The sequence below is a fragment of the Emys orbicularis genome, chromosome 16, assembly GCF_028017835.1.
Source record: "Emys orbicularis isolate rEmyOrb1 chromosome 16, rEmyOrb1.hap1, whole genome shotgun sequence".
Lineage (NCBI taxonomy): Eukaryota > Metazoa > Chordata > Testudines > Emydidae > Emys > Emys orbicularis.
The window spans coordinates 2646126-2667500 of record NC_088698.1 but is presented as its reverse complement, the minus strand read 5'-3'; the positions used below and the strand labels follow the sequence as shown (position 1 = coordinate 2667500).

At 52.2% G+C, this 21375-nt stretch overlaps 1 protein-coding gene across 2 annotated transcripts; it reads right to left on the bottom strand.

Moving 5' to 3' along the window:
- Positions 1-534: 534 nt before the first annotated feature.
- RASL10A (RAS like family 10 member A) lies at positions 535-20650 on the bottom strand. 2 transcript variants are annotated; one of them, XM_065418026.1, is made up of 5 exons: positions 20474-20650; positions 14563-14571; positions 5916-5926; positions 2568-2714; positions 535-805 (listed from the first exon to the last, which is right to left on the bottom strand). In XM_065418026.1, the coding sequence occupies exons 1-5, from the start codon at positions 20648-20650 to the stop codon at positions 535-537; spliced, it is 615 nt and encodes a 204-aa protein (XP_065274098.1). The 2 variants fall into 2 exon arrangements, with proteins under 2 accessions (XP_065274098.1, XP_065274099.1); XM_065418027.1 differs by lacking the exons at positions 5916-5926; positions 14563-14571 and having other exon boundaries at positions 2568-2692; positions 20435-20650.
- Between the last annotated feature and the right edge of the window lie 725 nt (positions 20651-21375).

Sequence of the window (21375 nt, the reverse complement as noted above, 5' to 3'; positions counted from 1 at the left end):
TGTGGGCCTAGGAGCCTGTAGGGATTCTCCACACAAAACCCTCGGGCACCCGACCTGAGCTCCTTTGGGTGGTCCAGCACTCAGCTGTGGAGGCTTTAGGGTAGGGGGGGTGGGCAGAATATATCTCCCCCCACGCTCTGTCCCCATCTCTGTCCAACCTCAGCGTCCCCCCTGCTTTGCCCCGCATCAGCACCATAAGCCAGCTCTGGGGTTCATGTTTAAATAATGAGGACCACACTTACGTCTTTGGCCACGCTCAGGTCATCCCCATTCCCAGCTGCTCCGGAGCCTGCGTCATGTGCTCAGTCCCTGAGAAGTTGGGGCACAGGTGCCCAGAACAATGAGTCCTTTTTTGCACTGATACAATCAAGAACAGTGGAACCCCTGGCGCCAGGAGAGGCAAGGTGGTGGTGGGAGGGTCCCCTCGGCACACAGAGCCCATTTCAGGAGGTGATGGGTAACCAGTTCCCAACCCGCCCCCACTCTACTCACAGAGCAGAGGGAGCGCCCCCTGGAGGTGGCTGGCAGCATGTCTCACATGAGGCTGCATCTGGTTGTGTGCAGCGCCCCCTGGAGGCGCATACTGGAGTGGTAGTGTTTGTAGCCCCGGGCCAGTGCACTGCTCAGCAGCTCCTTGAAGAGCAGGACAATGTGCCAGTTGTACTTGGCAGAGCACTCCATGTAGCCGCACTTCCAGCTCTTCTTCACCAGCACCGAGAGCGTCCGACGCGGCATGAAGCGCTGCTTCTGCTGGTCCCGCTTGTTCCCCACCACGATGATGGGGGCCTCATTGGTGCCACCTGTCCTGCGGGAGAAAGGACACATAGATTAGGGAGTGCTGCATGGGGCACGAGCAGTCTGAGAGAAGCCTCATGGGGAGTGGGACTGACGGCCCCAAGCAAAAGCTGTGACCAGCCCTGGAGAGGGGGAGGAGAGGACTTCTAGTAGCCAGGTGCCCTCACACTCCCAGCCCCAGCTGGCCTCAGCACCAGCTGTGATGTCTTTACACAACCGCCCTCATCTGACTCTAGCTTGTCCAAACAGAGCCACCTCCCCTCCTGGAGCCAGAGTTTCTCTCCTCTTCCCTCCAGCCAGGATGGTGAACTAGGAGTATATACATCCCCCTTAAGTTGCGGGACGCACCTGTGATCCCCCAGCGCCCAAAGTGAACTTCTGGGTCTCGTCCCATGGCCAGCCTGACCAAGGAGATGGATCTGCCCTGGAGCCTGATGCAGACACGGTAGGTTTGGCCATGTCTGCCAGCTGCAGAGATCTGAATTTAGGGCAGAGGTGGCCTAGGCTGGTGGCTGGTCACTCCAGGAAGAGGATCTCCAGTGCTTATTTTGTGCCAGGGCTTCCCAGCACTTCTAAGCTTAGCAGTTCGTAGCCATGGCACCGTGGGCTCCCGGCCAGCAACCACCGCTCTCCAACCGCCCAGCTCTGAAGGCAGCACCACCGCCAGCAGCAGAGCCAGGAGCACCTGGGCAGCGGCAAGCAAGCGCCTTGAGGAACATCTCCTGGCAGCCAGGCTCCGCAGGCAGGGGCCGGCTCCAGGGGCCATTGCTGGCCAGTGCCAGGCTCCTTTGGGAGCACATTGGGGCGGAGCTCAGAGCTGTGCTGCCACCCCGCCTGGGCAGCGCCCAGCTGTGCAGAGGCAGCTGGCTTGGGGAGCAGGCACAAGCACCAGCTTCCTCTGGGCTCTGGGGGGTGCTCAATCCCCTGCTCCGCCTCTGGCCCTGCCCTTCCTGAAGCTCCCACCCCCACCCTGCCTCTTCCCACCCCTGCTCTGCCCCTGCCCCGCCTCTTCCTGCCCCTTCCCGCCCACAGTGCCACCCACTCCCCCAGGTGCGCCCCGTCCCTGCTCCTCCAGCAGCCACAAAACAGCTGATCATGGCAGGCATGGGGTGGGGGAGTCGGCACCTATGGGAGCAGGGCAGGGAGGGCAGCTAGGCAGGCAGCTAGTGCCCCAGCTCCCATGGTGCAGAGAACCAGGGGCCAGAGCAGCTCCCACCAGCTTCCCCCTGGTTTCTGGCAGGAGGCGACAGTTTGAAGCAGAGGGGAGGCTTGCGGGGGGGATGCAGAGTCACATGCCTCCCCCGATTGCTTGGTCGCATGGTGTGGCTGAGACCCTTCCCTGCGGGGCAGCTAAGCCAGCGAGCTACACCAGGCAGGGAGAGGCGGAGGCAAGAGGAAGCTGCAGGGAGGGGCCGCTGCTTTCCGGGAGGGAGGGGCTGCCCGTGGGAGGCGTGACTCCAGCAGTTCTGGAGTTGTGCCCCCCCAGTCACTAGGCACAGGTCATCTCTGGTTTGAAACCTCTGTGCTAAATGGAAGGCAGAAATCTGGGGGGGACACGTGACCCTGAGTGCAAATATGCTTGCTTGCCCCGGGCGCTAAAATGAGCCCCGGCATGTTTTTCATTTCAAATTAAGCACTGAGGAACTCCCAGGATCTGTGGCCCTTCCCTTTCCCCCACTCCCTCTGGGAGCTCAAATGGAGCCGTGGGGGGCTCCCAGCTTCCCCAGCCCCTGGCTGGCAGCTGCCTCCCCCCCTGCCCTCCCCACACTCACCTGTTCTCCAGAATCTGCTGCTGGATCATCTTCATGTACTCAAAGCTCTCAGGGTTGCAGATGTCATACACCAGCACAATGGCGTTAGTGTTCCTCAGCCCACGGCACTTCAGGTCCGACCACTCCTGGGGGAGAGAGTGCAGGCTGCTCGGGGAGGGGGCAGAGCCATCCCATCAGCCTCCACCCCACCACCGGAGGTCCTGCCTGCAAGGCAGGTGTGGGGCAGGGAGGCTTCAACAAGCAGAGGGGAGAAGACCGAGATCTCCTCTCAGCTCTCAGAGAGGACGGCTGAGGGTGGCGGGCAGCATGGGAGCCCAGGATTGCTTAGTCCCTGTCTGGGGCCATTGGGAAGGGGGTGGGTGTTGCTTGGAGACTGAATTGCCCAGGGCAGGGGGATGGTCCCAGGCTGCGATTTGGGAGGGGCGGGGGGGACAGATAACTGCATCAGGCAGAGGGAACCATCGGCCACTCCCTTATTGACTCATGAGAGTGCCCCAGCCCCTGCCCTGGGCTCCCCTCCCTACTCTGTCACAGCGGCACGTGCATGCAACCCCCACACCTACCTGTGTGTTTGGGACACCTGCCCAGCCGCTGAGCTGCTCTCAGGAGTTGCTATCAGAGCTGGCTGGAAAGGGGAAGTCCCGTTTCCTGGAAAATTCTGGGGTGTCGATGTTTCATTTCCTATTGGAACAGCATGTCAACATCCCGGAAATTCCATTGGCCACAATGCCCGGGAGCTGGACAGCAGGGCTGGCGCCCAGGCCATCCATGGAGCTGGACAGCCTGCCCACCCATCAGCCAGCCAGCCAGGACATCTGACCAACCGACCTGCCTGCCTGGCTTCCCAAAGTTTCGATGGAGTCAACACATTCCCATGGAACGTTCGTCACGTCAGCCGTTTCCAACAAACACTGTTAGGTCTGAAAAACGTCACCCTGCTTCATTGTTAGATAAGAGTTTTCTGCCCTCAGGGATGTGTTCAGCCAATGAAAGTTTGTTCTGATGATGTAATGATTTTTGCTCAAGTCCTCAACTGGTGTAAATCAGCATTGAATCACACCAGTTGGGGATCTGTCCCCACTGCAGCATTGATTTACACCAGCTGGAGTTATGACGTTCCTTTTCAGGTTGCTCATGTTGTTGGCTTTAGCTGTTAATAAAAAAACCTCACTTAGTGACTCTAACTCTGCACCCTTGAACAGGGCTGCTCCAAATGCAACCCTGGCCTACATGACACAGCAGCTGAGTTTAATTTGTTTTTTTCTTGCCCAGAAACCCGCCCATGCACTTAGACGTGGCCATTTGCAGCCACACAAACCCCAACCCCAGGAGCAGCAGATGGTCTAGGCTGCTCCAGTAACTGGCACTACCAGCTGTGACGGATCAGGTTCTTCAGAGATAATGTTCTCCCTGATGGTGGCTTAGAAGGTAGGAAATCAACTCAAACTCAGTTAGAGGCTCCTTGAAGATCAGGGTAAGAGATGAGAAATGCACATCTATTTTCAAACCAGTGCTTTTAATCAGAAATTGCATTGGATGGATGAAGACTCAGCATGATGTTGCCTTTAATTCTTTCAATGACCATGTCTAGGGCTGTCCGTGCTGCCCAGGAAAGTGTGTTACGGGGCACTGACTGCTTGGGACTCACTTGGCCTAGCTTGTCTGTCCTTCTTGACTTTGGGAAACAACTCAAAGGGCATTGCAACCATAGAAATGGATTCAGCTGAGCCCCGGAGAACATCTCCCTAAGCATGGAACAGCCTATCACCACGGAGAAAGGATGGGAAGCCAGAATGCAGAACAAAACTCAGCTTCCCAAGAGAGCAGTGGGATAAGCCATGGAAAGTAGAAGCTGGGAAGTGCCATATGGGTTATCAAGTCTAACCTTCTGCAATCAATGATGCTTCTCCTCTCTGCAGGCATTCTCAGCCTGAGGGGCATGACCCACAGATGGTTGCAAACAGGGTCAGGGGGCCACGACCCTGAATTGGGGAGATGGAAAAGGTTGAGAGCCATTGCCCAGAAGGCATTATCCTGTCTCTTCAGGAGCATTTCCAATGATGGGGTAAGGAGGAGGCTACTAAATGGGTGACCTGATGAGGAAGGGATCAACCCTTTATATAAACCTAGAGGGAGGAAGGGAGCAAAGGACCAGCATCGAGCCAGGCAGGGTCTAGTCACTGACTGGGAAGCTGTATGCCCTGGCTCTCCAGCCCCACATGCTGTGCTCTGCTGCCAAATGAGCCACTGAGGCCTGGAGCCTGTCCCCTCGTGGTGGGAGCCCTTTCCATTCACCTCCAAGGCGAAGGGCCCCTGGGACCAGCAGAGTAAAGAAGACCCAAGTGGGGATCTCAGGCATCACCCCTATGTAAGGGGCCTTTCACCTCTGGGGCGGTGTGGTGAGCACAAACCCTTCTCCCCAGCAGAGGGGGTTTGGAGGCAGCAGAATCGGGGGGGGGGGGCTCCCACCCCTCTCCAAGTTCCCTTCATCACAAGGGGCAGCTGGAGACAGTTTATCAACATTGTTGCCCCCGTGGCCCCTTGCCAAGCCAAGTTGAGCTCAGATGCCTGGACACCTGGTTGGTCAGGCCAGTCTCTGCCTTCGAAGGAAATGCATAATGGGGGATACAGGCCCTATTCTTCTAGCTGCCAAATGGTCCCCCAATGCCTGAAAACAGCGATGATGGTTTTCCCACAGGAAACGTGACTCCTCATTCGAGTTCGGTGTGTGCGACGGAGCCTGCAGGGAGAGGCCTGAGCCCCTTCCGAGTCTGACCCTCCTCTTCCAAGACAGCTCCCCGCAGAAGGCACAGAGCAGACGGCTGATGCAGACAAATCTCTGGTTTGCAGCTAATCAGGCTCTTGCTTCCCACAGGTGCCTAATGCCAGAGTAACCATCTGTTCCCTGAATCCAGGTGTAGCTGGAGTGGTGAGGCTGCATCAAGAAGTGACTTGAAGTGAAGTGACCCGCCCCAGCCTCCCATTTCATCTGCCTGTGCTCTTCTTGCTGCCCCTGACAAGCAGCCCAACCCCGGTCCCTTCAGCACCTCCCCGGCTTCAGTGGAACCACAATGCTGCCTGTTGCATTGTCTTAACCCAAGAGTCTCTGAATACTTTACAAACTAGGCTCAGGAATAGGGTGACCAGACGTCCCGATTTTATCGGGACTGTCCCGATATTTACTTGTTTGTCCTGACCCATGTTCGGTCAGGACGCGAATTGTCCCGATATTTTGCACTCCGGCGCACAGGCGGAGGGGGCTCGTGCCCCTCCGCCCCCAACTCAGCCCCGGCCCTGCCCTGACTCCACCCCCTCCCTGCCCCATTGGATCCCTCCCCAAATCCCCGCCCTGGCCCCGCCTCTTCCCCAAGCACCCCGCATTTCTCCTCCTCCCCCCTCTCCCAGGCTTGCGCGAATCAGCTGTATGGCAGCTCCAAGTGCTGGGAGGGAGGGGGGGAAGCAGGACGCTGCAGCGCGCTCAGGGGAGGCGGAGGTGAGCTGGTGTTTAGCTGCCGGTGGGGGCTCAGCCCCCACCAATTTTTCCTATGCTCCGGCGGCTCTCGTTTTGTTTTGTTTTTTCTCCGCTGGTGACCCCCCCCATGTCCTGATATTTCATGTCTCTCATCTGGTCACCCTACTCAGGACTCACAACAGCCACTACCAAAATGCAGCTGCTTCTTGGGTGGATGATGTCAGTTGGTTAATTGACACAGCAATATCACAATCAGTTTAGGACAGGAAGTGTAGAAGAATCCTGTATCCAATGAAACTGCAGGTGGCTTTCAGAGAGGCAGAGTGTAAACAGCCCAAGACATAGAATCAGAGAATCTCAGGGTTGGAAGGGACCTCAGGAGGTCATCTAGTCCAACCCCCTGCTCAAAGCAGGACCAACCCCAACTAAATCATCCCAGCCAGGGCTTTGTCAAGCCGGGCCTTAAAAACCTCTAAGGAAGGAGATTCCACCACCTCCCTAGGTAAAGCATTCCAGTGCTTCACCACCCTCCTCGTGAAATAGTGTTTCCTAACATCAGGATTAACATGCCAGCTCCTACAAAGAGAACTAGGGGATCTGTAATGACCACAAGCAGCAGGGCCGGCTCCAGGTTTTTTGCCGCTCCAAGCAAAAAAAAAAAAAAAAAAAAGAAAGAAAAGCCGGAGTGCCACCGCCGGAACGAAACAAAACAAAACGAAACAAGGGCCGGAATGCAGCCCCTTGAAAAGTGCTGCCCCAAGCACATGCTTGGGACGCTGGTGCCTAGAGCCGGCCCTGACAAGCAGCCAGGGGCTCAGTTCTACAGCTCATCCATATGGTGCTTCCACAGCAGCCTCTAGTGCCCAGCTGGTTCAAGACCAGCTGAGAGGTGAGAGCGCCATCTACTGAAGCAGGTGTTCCTGTGAGGTCTCCCATTCACGTACTGAACAGACACAACTTGGCTTTGGAGTTCAGACAGGTATATGCTGGCCCTTGCACCCAGCTGTGTATAACCCACCCTGCGCCCTCAGAGGAAGCTATGCAAGGCAAACCCCAGCTTGCTTTTGTGCATTGACATTCACTGCAGCAAATATCTGGAGAAAACAAGTATGTATTTTAATAAACTTGCCGGTAAAGCAAATCCCTCTGCCATATGCCATGGCATTTCTATTTGTGGGGAAGCCTTTTTTGTGAAGGATCAGACAAGGACTCAAATTTTGCTGAAAGGAATTATAATAATAAAACAGCTCCTCTGGGAAATGGGGAAAGTCTCCCGTTAATTGGAGCTTTGAGGCAAATACATTAATAATTCCTGCCATGCAACATGATCCAGCCCAGGTGGGAGCAGGAAAATATCCTCCTATGCCCCAGAGACAAAGCAGAGAGTTATTTTCCCTGCATGTCCATAACGAAGCAATAATCCTGCTGACGGGGGCTAACAATGAGAATGGAGCTTGAATGGTTTGTTAATGTCACAGGCACCTGGAAGACGGAATGATAGCCCCATGCGGACCATTTTACTGCATTGTTTTTTCCCACCAGGGCCCGCTAATAAGTAAGACCAGGGCCAGTGCAAGGAAGTTTTGCGCCCTAGGCGAAACTTCCACCTTGCGCCCCCCGCCCCCAGCCCTGCGGCAGCTCCCCACCCTCCCCACCCTGAGGCACCCCCCCCACGGCAGCTGCCCCCCCCGGGGAGCCGTGCGGCAGCTCCCTACTCCAGCTCACCTCTGCTCCGCCTCCTCCCCGAGCACGCCGCCCCCGCTCTAATTCTCCTCCCCTCCCAGGCTTGTGGCACCAAACAGCTGATTGGGAGGCGGGAGAAGTGGAGCAGCGACGGCGTGCTTGGGGAGGGGGCGTAGCAGAGGTGAGCTGGGGTGGGGAGCCCTGCGGCAGCTCTCCCCCCCCCGCCCTGAGGCACCCCCGTGGCAGCTCCCCACCCCCCTGGCCCAGGGAACCGTGCAGCACCTCCCCACCGCAGCTCACCTCTGCTCCGCCTCCTCCCCGAGCACACCGCCTCCGCTCTAAGGCTACATCTACACTACAGGGGGGGGTCGATTTAAGATACGCAAATTCAGCTACGCGAATAGCGTAGCTGAATTCGACATATCGCAGCCGACTTACCCCGCTGTGAGGACGGCGGCAAAATCGACCTCTGCGGCTTCCCGTCGACGGCTCTTACTCCCACCTTCGCTGGTGGAGTAAGAGCGTCGATTCGGGGATCGATTGTCGCGTCCTGATGGGACGCGATAAATCGATCCCCGAGAGGTCGATTTCTACCCGCCGATTCAGGCGGGTAGTGTAGACCAGGCCTAATTCTCCTCCCAGGCTTGCGGCGCCAAACAGCTGATTGGCGCCGCAAGCCTGGAAGGCGGGATAAGTGGAGCGGCGACCGCGCGCTCGGGGAGGAACGCTGTAAAAAAAAAAATTGGGGGCACCGCTTTTTGCACCCCCAAATCTTGGTGCCCTAGGCAACCGCCTAGTTCGCCTTAATGGTAGCACCGGCCCTGAGTAAGACCTTTGTGTCTATTAACGTGTTGGCTCCCCTTCCCTCACTCCTGCTAACCAGACCTTCATTCTCCCCCTCTCTGCTCTGGCTCTGCGGCTGGTGCCCAGCAGTGGGGGTTTTAGCCTACTTACTCACTAGGCATGACAGCTTCTCACACCAACTTGCGATTTTAAAACAAACAACAACACTAAAACTCACAGCCAAAGGGGGAGACCCCTTACCCCCAGCACTGTTTTGGGAGAGGTCAAAGCAGCTGCCGAACCAGGGAAGCCTGGCTGAGATGTACAGTCAGTCGAGACTCTGGGTCAGTTGAGGGGTTTCTTATGATCGTTTCCATTAGAAGGATTTCTGTGCTGGTGAAATTCGCCCTCGGAGGCCGGTGGCCTGTGTGCAAGTACAGCGCGGGTGCAGCACCCGGGCAGGTACACAGAGCCTGAGCCGAAGTCAGCTGACATCAGCAGGAAGACTCCCCTGGACTTCAGAGGGCTTTGGATGAGACTCATGCTTCCATCAATGTTCCTCAGCCTTGACCCGGGAGGTCCCCAGCACCTTCAAGGCTAGCTCAGGGACTCTGGCCTCCAAGGGTTGAGAACAAGCAGAAGAAATATCAGCCTCAAAGGCAAGGTGGTCTAAGAAGGTGACAAGCCACTGAAAGCAGGGCCTTAGGGTAAGTCTGCCCTACAGCTGGGGATGTGGTTAGCAGCTTGTGTCTGATGTCCCCACACTAGCTGTACTCTAGCTAGCGTGCTAGAAATAGAAGTGAGGCTAGCATGATGCAGGCTTCAGCGTGGGTGGCACAAGCGAATACATAACAGGGGGTCAGGCAGGCTTGTGCAGCTGTGCTAGCATCCTTACTTCTTTCTTAGTGAGATAACTAGATTGAAGCCAGGATGGGACCATCTACATAAGCTGCAAAGCAGATTTTTATTATTATTATTTTATGAATGCTCATAGAATTTCCAGCACTTATGTTCATTCCCAGGCAGATCTGTTTGAATGTTTGCCCATTGTTCTGTTTGGATAAAGTAGCAGATTTGGGGACGAGGAAAATGCTCCACTGAAGTCTGATGACTGAAATGGTTTGAAAGCATTTAGAATAGAATCATAGAATCACAGAATCTCAGGGTTGGCAGGGACCTCAGGAGGTCATCTAGTCCCACCCCCTGCTCAAAGCAGGACCAACCCCAACTAAATCATCCCAGCCAGGGCTTTGTCAAGCCGGGCCTAAGGATGGAGATTCCACCACCTCCCTAGGTAACCCATTCCAGTGCTTCACCACCCTCCTAGTGAAATAGTGTTTCCTAATATCCAACCTAGACCTCCCCCACTGCAACTTGAGACCATTGCTCCTTGTTCTGTCATCTGCCACCACTGAGAACAGCCGAGCTCCATCCTCTCTGGAAGCCCCATCTTCGGTAACGATCTATTGCCTTGTTGGTACGCGCACTATAAAATCCTGTGTTCAGCAAGACTCTTTCTGGGACCCGTGTATCAGAAGCCTGCAGGTTTCTGCAGAAATCAAGAAGTATTTACATTTGCAGCACATGGATGTAGGGGTGTGGTTGTGTGTACGTATGCAAATGCACACAAGTGTGTCAGTGTGTGCCTTTGCATGTGTAGTTGTTTGGGTGCACGGGTGTATTCTCTGGAGAAGATTTTCAAAAGCACAAATGGGAACTGAACACATAACTGCCCTTTGTGCTTTTGAAAAATCTGTTCTGGGGTGTGTGTGTGTGTGTGTGTGTTGTGTTGTGTTGTGTTTTCACCTCTACCCAAGTGTTTACTTCACAGGGCTGTTGTTTTAAAACATTCTTTATGAGTGAAAACTTATCAACAAACTCTGCAGTGGGCCCAGGAGAGGAGAGCAATCTGCCAGAACCCACACTCCCTGCAAAGCCGTTTGGCATGGAGTTTGCTTTCTCTCCCTGGATCCCGTTCTCTAGTCTAAAAGACCTGAAGGTCTGACCCCTTGGTGCTGCAGAGTCATCCATGAGCAGATCAAAGGGCTGCTGTTGGAGAGTCAGAAACAACACTGGGGAAGTGAATTTCACCCACAACCCTCTGACGAGAACATCAACACCAAGGCCTAGATGGGGCCAAACAAACCATTACATTATTGAACCATCAGCCAAGACGTAAGACTTGGTGGACTAAAATCAAGCATGTGGCATAGAATCACAGAAATGTCGGGCTGGAAGGGACCTCGAGAAGTCATCAAGTGCAGCCCCTGTGCTTAGGTAGGCCCAAGTCAACCTAGCCCATCCCTGACAGGTGTTTGTCCAGCCTGTCCTTAAACCTCCCATGGTGGGGATTCCACAACCTCCCTTGGACGTCCTTTCCAGAGCTTAGCTACCCTTAGGGTTAGAAGGTTTTCCTAATAGTGTCCTAATATCTAATCTAAATCTCCCTTGTTGCATATTAAGACCATTACTTCTTGTGCTATCTTCAGTGGACATGGAAAATGATTGATCACCCTCCCATGTTTGAGGACTGTTATCAGGTTCCCCCCTCAGTCTTCTTTTCTCAAGACTGAACATGCCCAGTTTTTTAACCTTTCCTCACAGCTCAGGTTTTCTAAACCGTTTGTCATTTTTCTTGCTCTCCTCTGGACTCTCTCCAATTTCTCCACATCTTTCCTAAGGAGCGGTGCCCAGAATTGGACACAGTACTACAGCTGAGGCCTCACCAGCGCCAAGGAGAGCAGGACAATTACTTCCCAGGTCTTACATACGACATTCTTATTAATACAGCCCAGAATGATATTCGCCTTTTTCACAACTGCATCACACTGGGGACTCACAATCAATTTGTGATCCACTCTAACCCCCCGATCCTTCTCGGCAGTACTGCTGCGTAGCCAGTTATTCTTCATTTTGTAGCTGTGCATTTAATTTTTCCTTCCTAAGTGAAGCACTTTGCATTTGTCTTTATTGAATTTCATCTGGTTGATTTCAGACCAGTTCTCTAATTTGTCCAGGTCATTTTGCATTCTAATCCTGACCTCAAAAGTGCTCGCAACCCCTCCCAATTTAGTGTCATCCACATATTTTATAAGCATGCTCTCCACTGTCCAAGTCATTAATGAAGATATTGAATCATACCGGACCCAGGACTGACCCTGTGGGACCCCACTAGATACACCCTCCCAGTCTGACAGTGAACCATTGATAACTACTCTAAGATCTTTCAACCACTTGTGCACTCTCCTTATAGTAATTTCATCTAGACCACATTTCCCTCATTTGCTTATGAGAATGTCATGTGGGACTGTGTCAAAAGCATTACTAAAATCATGATCTAGCACGTCTACTGCTTTCCCTCTATCACTAGGCCAGTAACCCTGTCAAAGAAGGGAATTAGGTTGGTTTGGTATGATTGTTCTTGACAAATCCAGGCTGGCTATTCCTTATAACCCTTGTATCTTCTAGGTGCTTAAAATTGATTGTTTCATAATCTATTCCCATATTTTTCCAGGTATCGAAGTTAGGCTGACTGGTCTATAATTCCCCAGGTTTTCTTTGTTCCCCTGTTTAAAGATAGGTACTATGTTTGTCCTTCTCCACTCCCCTGGGACCTCACCCATCCCCCATGAGCTCTCAGAGATAATTGCTAAAGGTTCTGAGAATGCTCCAGCTAGTTCCTTATGTACCCTAGGATGAATCATGTTGTTAGCTTGCAAAGCAGTGCAAATTGGTTTTTGAGAGTGGATCTTTTAAAGCAGGTGTAAATGCTGCCTCTAATCTACCATCATTTAAGACACCAGTCACTGGCCCTTCCAATATTTCAACAAGAAAGGATCATGTATAGAAAGGGACGATGTACCTGGCTAGTATTTTTCTGCATTCTCTTGGCTCTCCCTGGCATTAGTCAGGCTTAGGGACTAGAGACAGGCTTTTTTTGATTAAATGTTTTTGTTCCTTGGAAAATGCTGATCTGTCAAAATTGTGACTTTCCATAGGAATGTATCAGTTTTGATGAAGCAATCATCAGGAAGGTTTCTCAGGTCCAGGATGGAATGTCTGGTCAAAACCAGAGAGAGAGAGAGACTAGTCAGTTGGTTAGACACTCACGTGTTCCTCCTCCAAGCCAGGCTGTAGAGTCTGTCTCTTTCTTTCTCTCAGGCCCAATGAATATTTACTCATTTTACAAAGTGGAACAGCTCCAACAGCAGACACTGAGGCCTGGTCTACACTACGAGTTTAGGTCGAATTTAGCAGCGTTAAATCGAATTAAGCCTGGACACATCCACACGACGAAGCCCTTTTTTTCGACTTAAAGGGCCCTTTAAACCGGTTTCTTTACTCTACCTCCGACGAGGGGATTAGCACTGAAATCGGCCTTTCCGGGTCGGATTTGGGGTAGTGTGGACGGAATTCAACGTTATTGGCCTCCGGGAGCTATCCCACAGGGCTTCATTGTGACCGCTCTGGACAGCACTCTCAACTCAGATGCACTGACCAGGTAGACAGGAAAAGCCCCGCGAACTTTTGAATTTCATTTCCGGTTTGCCCAGCGTGGAGAGCACAGGAGACCACGCAGAGCTCATCAGCACAGGTAACCATGATGGAGTCCCAGGATTGCAAAAGAGCTCCAGCATGGACCGAACGGGAGGTACGGGATCTGCTCGCCATATGGGGAGACGAATCAGTGCTAGCTGAACTCCGTTGCAGTAAATGAAATGGCAAAATATTAGAAAAAATCTCAAAGGCCATGAAGGACAGAGGCCATAACAGGGACACACAGCAGTGCCGCGTGAAAATTAAGAAGCTAAGGCAAGCCTACCACAAAGCCAGAGAGGCAAATGGAAGGTCCGGGGCAGAGCCGCAGACATGCCGCTTCTACGCGGAGCTGCATGCCATGCTAGGGGGTGCAGCCACCACTACCCCAACCCTGTGCTTTGACTCCATCAATGGAGAATCACGCAACACGGAAGCGGGTTCGGGGTATGAGGAAGATGATGATGAAGACAATGAAGATAGCTCACAGCAAGGAAGCGGAGAAACCAGTTTCCCCAACAGCCAGGATATGTTTATCACCCTGGACCTGGAACCAGTAACCCCCGAACTCACCCAAGGCGTGCTCCCAGACCCTGAGGGCACACAAGGGACCTCTGGTGAGTGTACCTTTGTAAATATTACACATGGTTTGAAAGCAAGCATGCTTAATGATTAATGATTAATTTGCCCTGGCAATCACGGCCAGTACAGCTACTGGAAAAGTCTGTTAATGTGTATGGGGATGGAGTGGAAATCCTCCAGGGACATATCCAGAAAACTGTCCTTGATGTACTCCCAAAGCCTTTGCAAAAGGTTTCTGGGGAGGGCTGCCTTATCCCGTCCGCCATGGTAGGACACTTTACCACGCCAGGCCAGTAGCACGGAGTCTGGAATCATTGCATAACAAAGCATGGCAGCGTATGGTCCCGGTGTTTGCTGGCATGCAGACAACATCCATTCCTTATCTCTCTTTGTTATCCTCAGGAGAGTGATATCATTCACGGTCATCTGGTTGAAATGGGGTGATTTTATTAAGGGGACATTCAGAGGTGCCCGTTCCTGCTCGGCTGAACAGAAATGTTCCCCGCTGTTAGCCACGCGGTGGGGGGGAGGGGTGAAGTGATCATCCCAGAGAACTGGGTGTGTGGGGGGGGGGTAGTTGGATTTGTGCTGCATGTTAACCCGGAAACCGCAGCCCCTCCTTTTACATTGCAAACCCATTTTAAATGGCCAACCCAACGGGTGCTTGGTATGGGAAATGAGGGCACTGCTGTTTGAAACCATTCCCACATGTTATGAGGGTTAAAAAAGCCAAAAGACTGTGGCTTACCATGGCTGCCTGCAAGCCGAATTCTGTTGCCTGGCACTGCCTGAGTGATCTCTCACACCAAACCGGCAGGCCCTCAATATAAGAGGAAAAATGCGACCTTGTAACAAAAGCACATGTGCTGTGTAATGTGAACAGCAAAATTTAACGTGAAAGAGTGTACCCATTGTTCTCTAAAATGTGTCTTTTTTAACCACCTCTCCCTTCTCCTCCACCAGCTGCAAATGTTTCTCCTTCACAGAGGCTAGTGAAGATTAGAAGGAGAAAATGGCGGACTCGGGATGATATGTTCTCGGAGCTCCAGATATCCTCCCACGCTGACAGAGCACAGCAGAATGCGTGGAGGCAGTCAATGTCAGAGTGCAGAAAAGCACAATATGAACGAGAGGAGAGGTGGTGGGCTGAATCGCGGGCTGAAGAGAGCAAGTGGCGGGCTGAAGAGGAGAGGTGGCGTCAGCTTGCTGACAGAAGGCAAGAGTCGATGCTCCGGCTGCTGGAGCATCAAACTGATATGCTCCAGCGTATGGTTGAGCTGCAGGAAAGGCAGCAGGAGCAGAGACCGCTGCTACAGCCCCTGTGTAACCAACAGCCCTCCTCCCCAAGTTCCATAGCCTCCTCACCCAGACGCCCAAGAACGCAGTGGGGGGCCCTCCGGCCGCCCAGCCACTCCACCCCAGATGATTGCCCAAGCATCAGAAGGCTGGCCTTCAATAAGAGTTAAAGTTTTAAAGTTTTAAACTGCAGTGTGTCCTTGTCCTTCCCTCCTCCCTCACCCCACCTGGCGCTTCCCTCCTCCCCCACCCCTCCCAGGCTACCTTGGCAGTTATCCCCCTAGTTGTGTGATGAATTAATAAAGAATGCATGAATGTGAAGTAACAATGACTTTATTGCCTCTGCAAGCGGCGCTCGAAGGGGGGAGGGGAGGGTGGTTAGCTTACAGGGAAGTAGAGTGAACCGGGGGGGGGGGGAGGGTTCATCAAGGAGAAACAAACAGAAGTTTCACACCGTAGCCTGGCCAGTCACAAAACTGGTTTTCAAAGCTTCTCTGATGCGCACCGCGCACTGCTGTACTCTTCTAACCGCCCTGGTGTCTGGCTGCACGTAATCAGCGGCCAGGCGATTTGCCTCAACCTCCCATCCCACCATAAATGTCTCCCCCTTACTCTCACAGATATTGTGGAGCGCACAGCAAGCAGCAATAACAATTGGAATATTGGTTTCGCTGAGGTCTATCCGAGTCAGTAAACTGCGCCAGCGCGCTTTTAAACGTCCAAATGCACATTCTGCACTTGCTCAGCCTATAGTTGAACAGGTCCTGACTACTGTCCAGGCTGCCTGTGTACAGCTTCATGAGCCATGACATTAAGGGGTAGGCTGGGTCCCCAAGGATAACGATAGGCATTTCAACATCCCCAACGGTTATTTTCTGGTCCGGGAAGAAAGTCCCTTCCTCCAGCTTTTGAAACAGACCAGAGTTCCTGAAGATGCGAGCATCATGTACCTTTTCCGGCCATCCCACGTTGATGTTAGTGAAACGTCCCTTGTGATCCACCAGGGCTTGCAGCAGCATTGAAAAGTACCCCTTGCGGTTTATGTACTCGGTGGCTTGGTGCTCCGGTGACAAGATAGGGATATGGGTTCTGTCTATCGTCCCACCACAGTTTGGGAATCCCATTGCAGCAAAGCCATCCACTATGACCTGCACGTTTCCCAGAGTCACTACCCTTGATATCACCAGGTCTTTGATTGCGTTGGCTACTTGGATCACAGCAGCCCCCACAGTAGATTTGCCCACTCCAAATTGATTCCCGACTGACCGGTAGCTGTCTGGCGTTGCAAGCTTCCACAGGGCTATCGCCACTCGCTTCTCAACTGTGAGGGCTGCTCTCATCCTGGTATTCTGGCGCTTCAGGGCAGGGGAAAGCAAGTCACAAAGTTCCATGAAAGTGCCCTTATGCATGCGAAAGTTTCGCAGCCACTGGGAATCGTCCCACACCTGCAACACGATAAGGTCCCACCAGTCTGTGCTTGTTTCCCGGGCCCAGAATCGGCGTTCCACGGCATGAACCTGCCCCAGTAACACCATGATTTGCACATTGCTGGGGCCCGTACTTAGTGAGAGGTCTATGTCCATGTCAATTTTTTCATCACTCTCGTTGCCGCGCTGCAATCGCCTCCTCGCCTGGTTTTGCTTTGGCATGTTCTGGCTCTGCATATACTCCAGGACAAAGCGCGTGGTGTTCATAGTGCTCATAATTGCCGCGGTGATCTGAGCGGGCTCCATGATCCCAGTGCTATGGTGTCTGGGCTGAAAAAAGGCACGAAACTAGTGTCTGATGGAGGGAGGGAGGGGCGAGTGACGACATGGCTTACAGGGAATTAAAATCAACAAAGGTGGCTGTGCATCAGGGAGAAACACAAACAACTGTCACACAGAATAGCCCTCCCCAAAGATTGAACTCAAAACCCTGGGTTTAGCAGGCCATTGATTTCACGGAGGGAGGGGGAAGCAAATGAATACAGAACAAATCTGGTCCATCTATCTTTTACATCTTAGGCTGGCAGCAGACGGTGCAGCATGACTGATAGCCATCGGCATCTTCTGGGTGCTTGGCAGAAAATGCTGTATTACGACTGCTAGCCATCATCGTCAAGACAGTTCAATAGGACTGCCGGCAGGACTGAGTCTCCAGGAGACAAAACATGTCTGCCCAGGTGCCTCTGATCGAACTCACTGAGGAATACGACGATGATGGATACCAGTCGTAATAGACCATCTACTGCCAAAAGGCAAGGAGCTGCTGCTGTATAGCAATGCAGCCCCAAGTCTGCCAGCACCCAGATAGCCGATGACGGCTACCAGTCATACTGCACCGTCTACTGCCAAAAGGCAATTAGCTGCTGCTGTGTAGCAATGCAGTACCACATCTGCCGGCACCCAGAGGACATATGGTGATGGTGAGCTGAGCTGAGCTGAGATGAGCGGGCTCCATGCTTGGCGTGGTATGTTGTCTGCACAGGCAACCCAGGTAAAAAGGCGCGAATCGATTGTCTGCCGTTGCTCTGACGGAGGGGGAGGGGCCTGACGACATGTACCCAGAACCCCCCGCGACACTGTTTTGCATCATTCAGGCATTGGGATCTCAACCCAGAATTCCAATGGGCAGCGGAGACTGTGGGAACTGTGGGATAGCTACCCACAGTGCAACGCTCCGGAAGTCGACGCTAGCCTCGGTACTGTGGACGTGGTCCACCAACTTAATGCACTTAGAGCATTTTATGTGGGGACACACACAATCGACTGTATAAAAATGATTTCTATAAAACCGGCTTCTATAAATTCGACCTAATTTCGTAGTGTAGACATACCCTGAGAGACAGCCTCTCCACAACAGCCAAAACCCCAGTATTTTGGGCATTTATTTGGGATGCAAGAGACCCAGGTTTAAGTCATCTCAGGACCCATATGTAAATCCATGATAGAGATCATCTCGAATAGAGGGATTGCCAATCAATCAATCAATCAATCATCAAGACACCCCGGTTCAAGTCCATGCTCTGATGTGAAACAGGGACATTTTTGAAATCTCAAAAAATTTCATGGGCTAGGAAAACTGTCCTCTATTAGTAAGTGGAACAGACAGATAGAAAGAGCATATCCCTTGGCATGGCAGATTGTCTTCATGGCTGTGTCTGAAAGCCCTTCATCTTTGAGAGAAAGAACAAGAGTGTCAGAAGCTTATCACATGGGCTGTTTTGGACTTTAAAACCAGAAGGTTAGTTTTGCTCTGCTTGTGTGTTAATGAGATCAAGAAATTTTGCTTAAAAGAAAAGTGGTTTGCCCCAGAAAATGTCCCTGCTTTGACACCATTACTGCCCGTCACCCCAGGGGTGGCTGCTTTTCAGTGAGTGCTGTTTGTAAAACAGAGATGAAACCTGATGTCTAATCGCTAAGGGGCTGATACTGCAGCCCTCCCTGTTGAGTAGTGCCTTCCTCCATGAGTAAACCCATCCATTTGGATCAACTGTTTGTGGTGGCAGGTACTGCTTAATATGAGGAAGGGCAACATAGCTGATTCCTCAACTACATTATTACCTACACATGGCCAGCTAACTAGTGAGATGGTTGGTCAGTCAATTTGTCTGAAAGGGCAGGTAAGGCAGGAGGAAGGATTTTCAAACAGGCCTGAAGGTAGTGATGAATGTGGGCCAATTACACTGTACTTATTGCCATGGTCTTTGAGGCCTACAAGATCATGCCTACTGGGATGGGCAGTTACACAAGCAACGGTGACTAGTTCTTCTGGAAACCTTCAGAGATTATTAATGGGCAGCTCAGTCTTATAATCTCTATGGCTCCTGGACGTATATGAAGGTGGTTATGGAGCCATGCAGTAGTTGCTGTGGCAGCTGTGCACCAAAAGGATGATGAATCAGATGTGACTGGCTCTCCGTGAAACACTTGACATCATGTTCAGAAAGCTTGTCAAGGTGAAGAACGCAAGTACTTAGGTTGCAGAGTAATTTGCCTTCTTTTTTCTGCAAGATCAGACATGGTGTGGTCAATATAGTCCTATAGATCAATAGACTAGCCAATGTTATCCTAGAGATCAATTTGTCCGGTGGGATTTTGACACCTGAACTCTGTAAGGTTCTTCACGCTGCTAATTCTGTCTTCAGAACCATTTTAGCCCCGAATCTGAATGAATGTAGTCATCAAAGTTGTGCTTTATGATTTCACTCATCTAGTTTTTCTCATCCAGAATGGGCCTTGAACACACCCAAAGTATTTGAAAATTGGATCAAGCTGTCTGGTTGCTTGTTCTGTGCATGCTAATTGCTGATATGATCCTCACTGTCCTCTTAAAAGGTGTGCAGGACTGTGGAGTGTGTGTGTATGGGCAAATAACTTTACATGCTGCCCAGAATATGTGCTGAACTCTTAGGATGTGATTTTCCAAAGCAAGATGAGTTGTAAAGTAAGTTAATTTCAGATCCACCTAGCAAAGGGTTAATGATAGGAACAGTAATACATGTGACTTTGCAGCATGTATGCAAGTGTGTGTGTGTAGGTGAATGCCTGCGTGTGTGTACATACCATTTGGTACAGGAATTTGATATGGCAATCATTCAGCACATCCCCGTTTGGCATGCAAATTTAGGATTTGTTCATTCATACCCAGAACAACCACCTTTCCCTACTGTTTGGAACCAAACACATAGTGAACGTTGGATTAAATCAGTAATGTTAAAAATCTCCGTGGATGACAGCATTTCCCATTAACTCCACATGGACTGCAGTTCTCTTTTAGTTTCTGAAGCTGAAGTAGGATGGAACAAAGTACTGTCCAGGACTACTCCACTGAGGGAATGATTACAAGGTCATCAGGACAAATAGGAAGTGCAGGAGAAAGAATTTGGTTGAATGGTATGAATTACATGGAGAAGAGTGACTTTAAATACATGAAAAGAAAGGTGATCTGAGAAGCTGCGGCCGCTGGCTTAATGTGCTAGTACCCAGCCTGAGAAGAACATTTACTTACAATTTATGTGCCTAGAGACATATTGGGTGGGATTTTAAAAAATGCCTAAGTGTGTTAGGCACATAATTCCCATTGATTTCCAGTGTGGATTGGGTACCCAACTCTGAAGAATCCCTCTCTTCTATTGTTATTTAGATGTTAGGTTGCAAACGCTATAGGGCAAGGAATTTTTTTTCCAGTTAAGCAACATACACACTTTGGTGCTGCAGAACATACACTGGTGGGTCTAGATGGAGAGGGCAATGTTGCTCTCCGGGCCACCCCCAACCTACGCTTCCCTTCTAGCTACAGAAGAAGTGATGGAAACCCTATTGCTCCAGACACTTGGAACTAGACTGGACAAAGCACTGGAAAAATGCTTCAGGAAACCAGTGCACCAGACCATGGGAGGGATGGGCCAGATGGGACCTAGTAGAGCGTTTCCATCTCTAACAAACGCCTGCCTGTGGGCATAGGCAGAACTCAGACCCGTGGAGTCCCAGTCACATGCCCACAGCCTGGCCGAGTGGGAGAGGGCTCCTACCTGAGAGCTGTTTGCTGGGAAGGCAGTTAAGTAAGGGACGTCCATGATCTTCATGTCGTACATGTTCCCGTTGTAGATGACCGAAGGTCTGTAGATGTCACGGGACCCAGTGGGGCTGTATGTATCTGTGAAGTCGTTGTACAGGAACTGGCGGATGATGGCGGTTTTCCCCACCTTTGGGGCTCCAAGAACAGCCACTTTCAACGTTTCCACCATGATCCACATGCAGTACCTCGGACAGCTCCCCCGCCCGGACCAGGGAGCCAGGTGAGGCTGCAGCGGGGTAGGGGTTAGATCAGGACCATGGGCACTTTCCTGCAGGCTGCTTAGGGCTCTGCCAGCCAGCAGCCAAAGTTCTGCCCAAGTGCCCGAGCCCGGCTGGCCGCTCCTCGGACATCTGCGGCCGTTCGGTGCCAGCAGCTGATCCGCCAGGCCCCGCGGCTCTGACTTGCTACCGGCAGGAGAAGGACCTTCGGGGCTGAACCGAAGCCAAGCTGGAAAGGTCGGCGCGGTGCTCGGGCAGGCAACTAACGTCAAATCGGAGTGAGACTCATTGCACGCTGCAGCGAGTGACCCAGTGTGTAATGACACCGACCAGGAGGGGAAGGGGAAGTCTCCGCTCAGTGTCACAGTAGATCCCACTGGAGGAGCAGTGACTCTAACTCCCCAGTCAGCTCCCAACGCCGCCCGCGGGGATCCTGGCAGATCGGAGTCCCCCCAAGGAAAACAGCAAACCCCAGGAAAATGATTCCACAACGCCCGGGCTCTGCTGGGGGATGTGTCCGGTGCAGGAGGCCCCCAGCCGTCTGCCCCAGGGCCGGTAGTTTTGCAGTTCCTACCCCAGCGGTGCAAAGCGATCCTGACGCTCTCTGCATGCCCCTGGCCGCTCCTGCTGGACTGGAGTTTGCTCAGGGCATGTGCCCGTCGGCTACCCCCTTAGA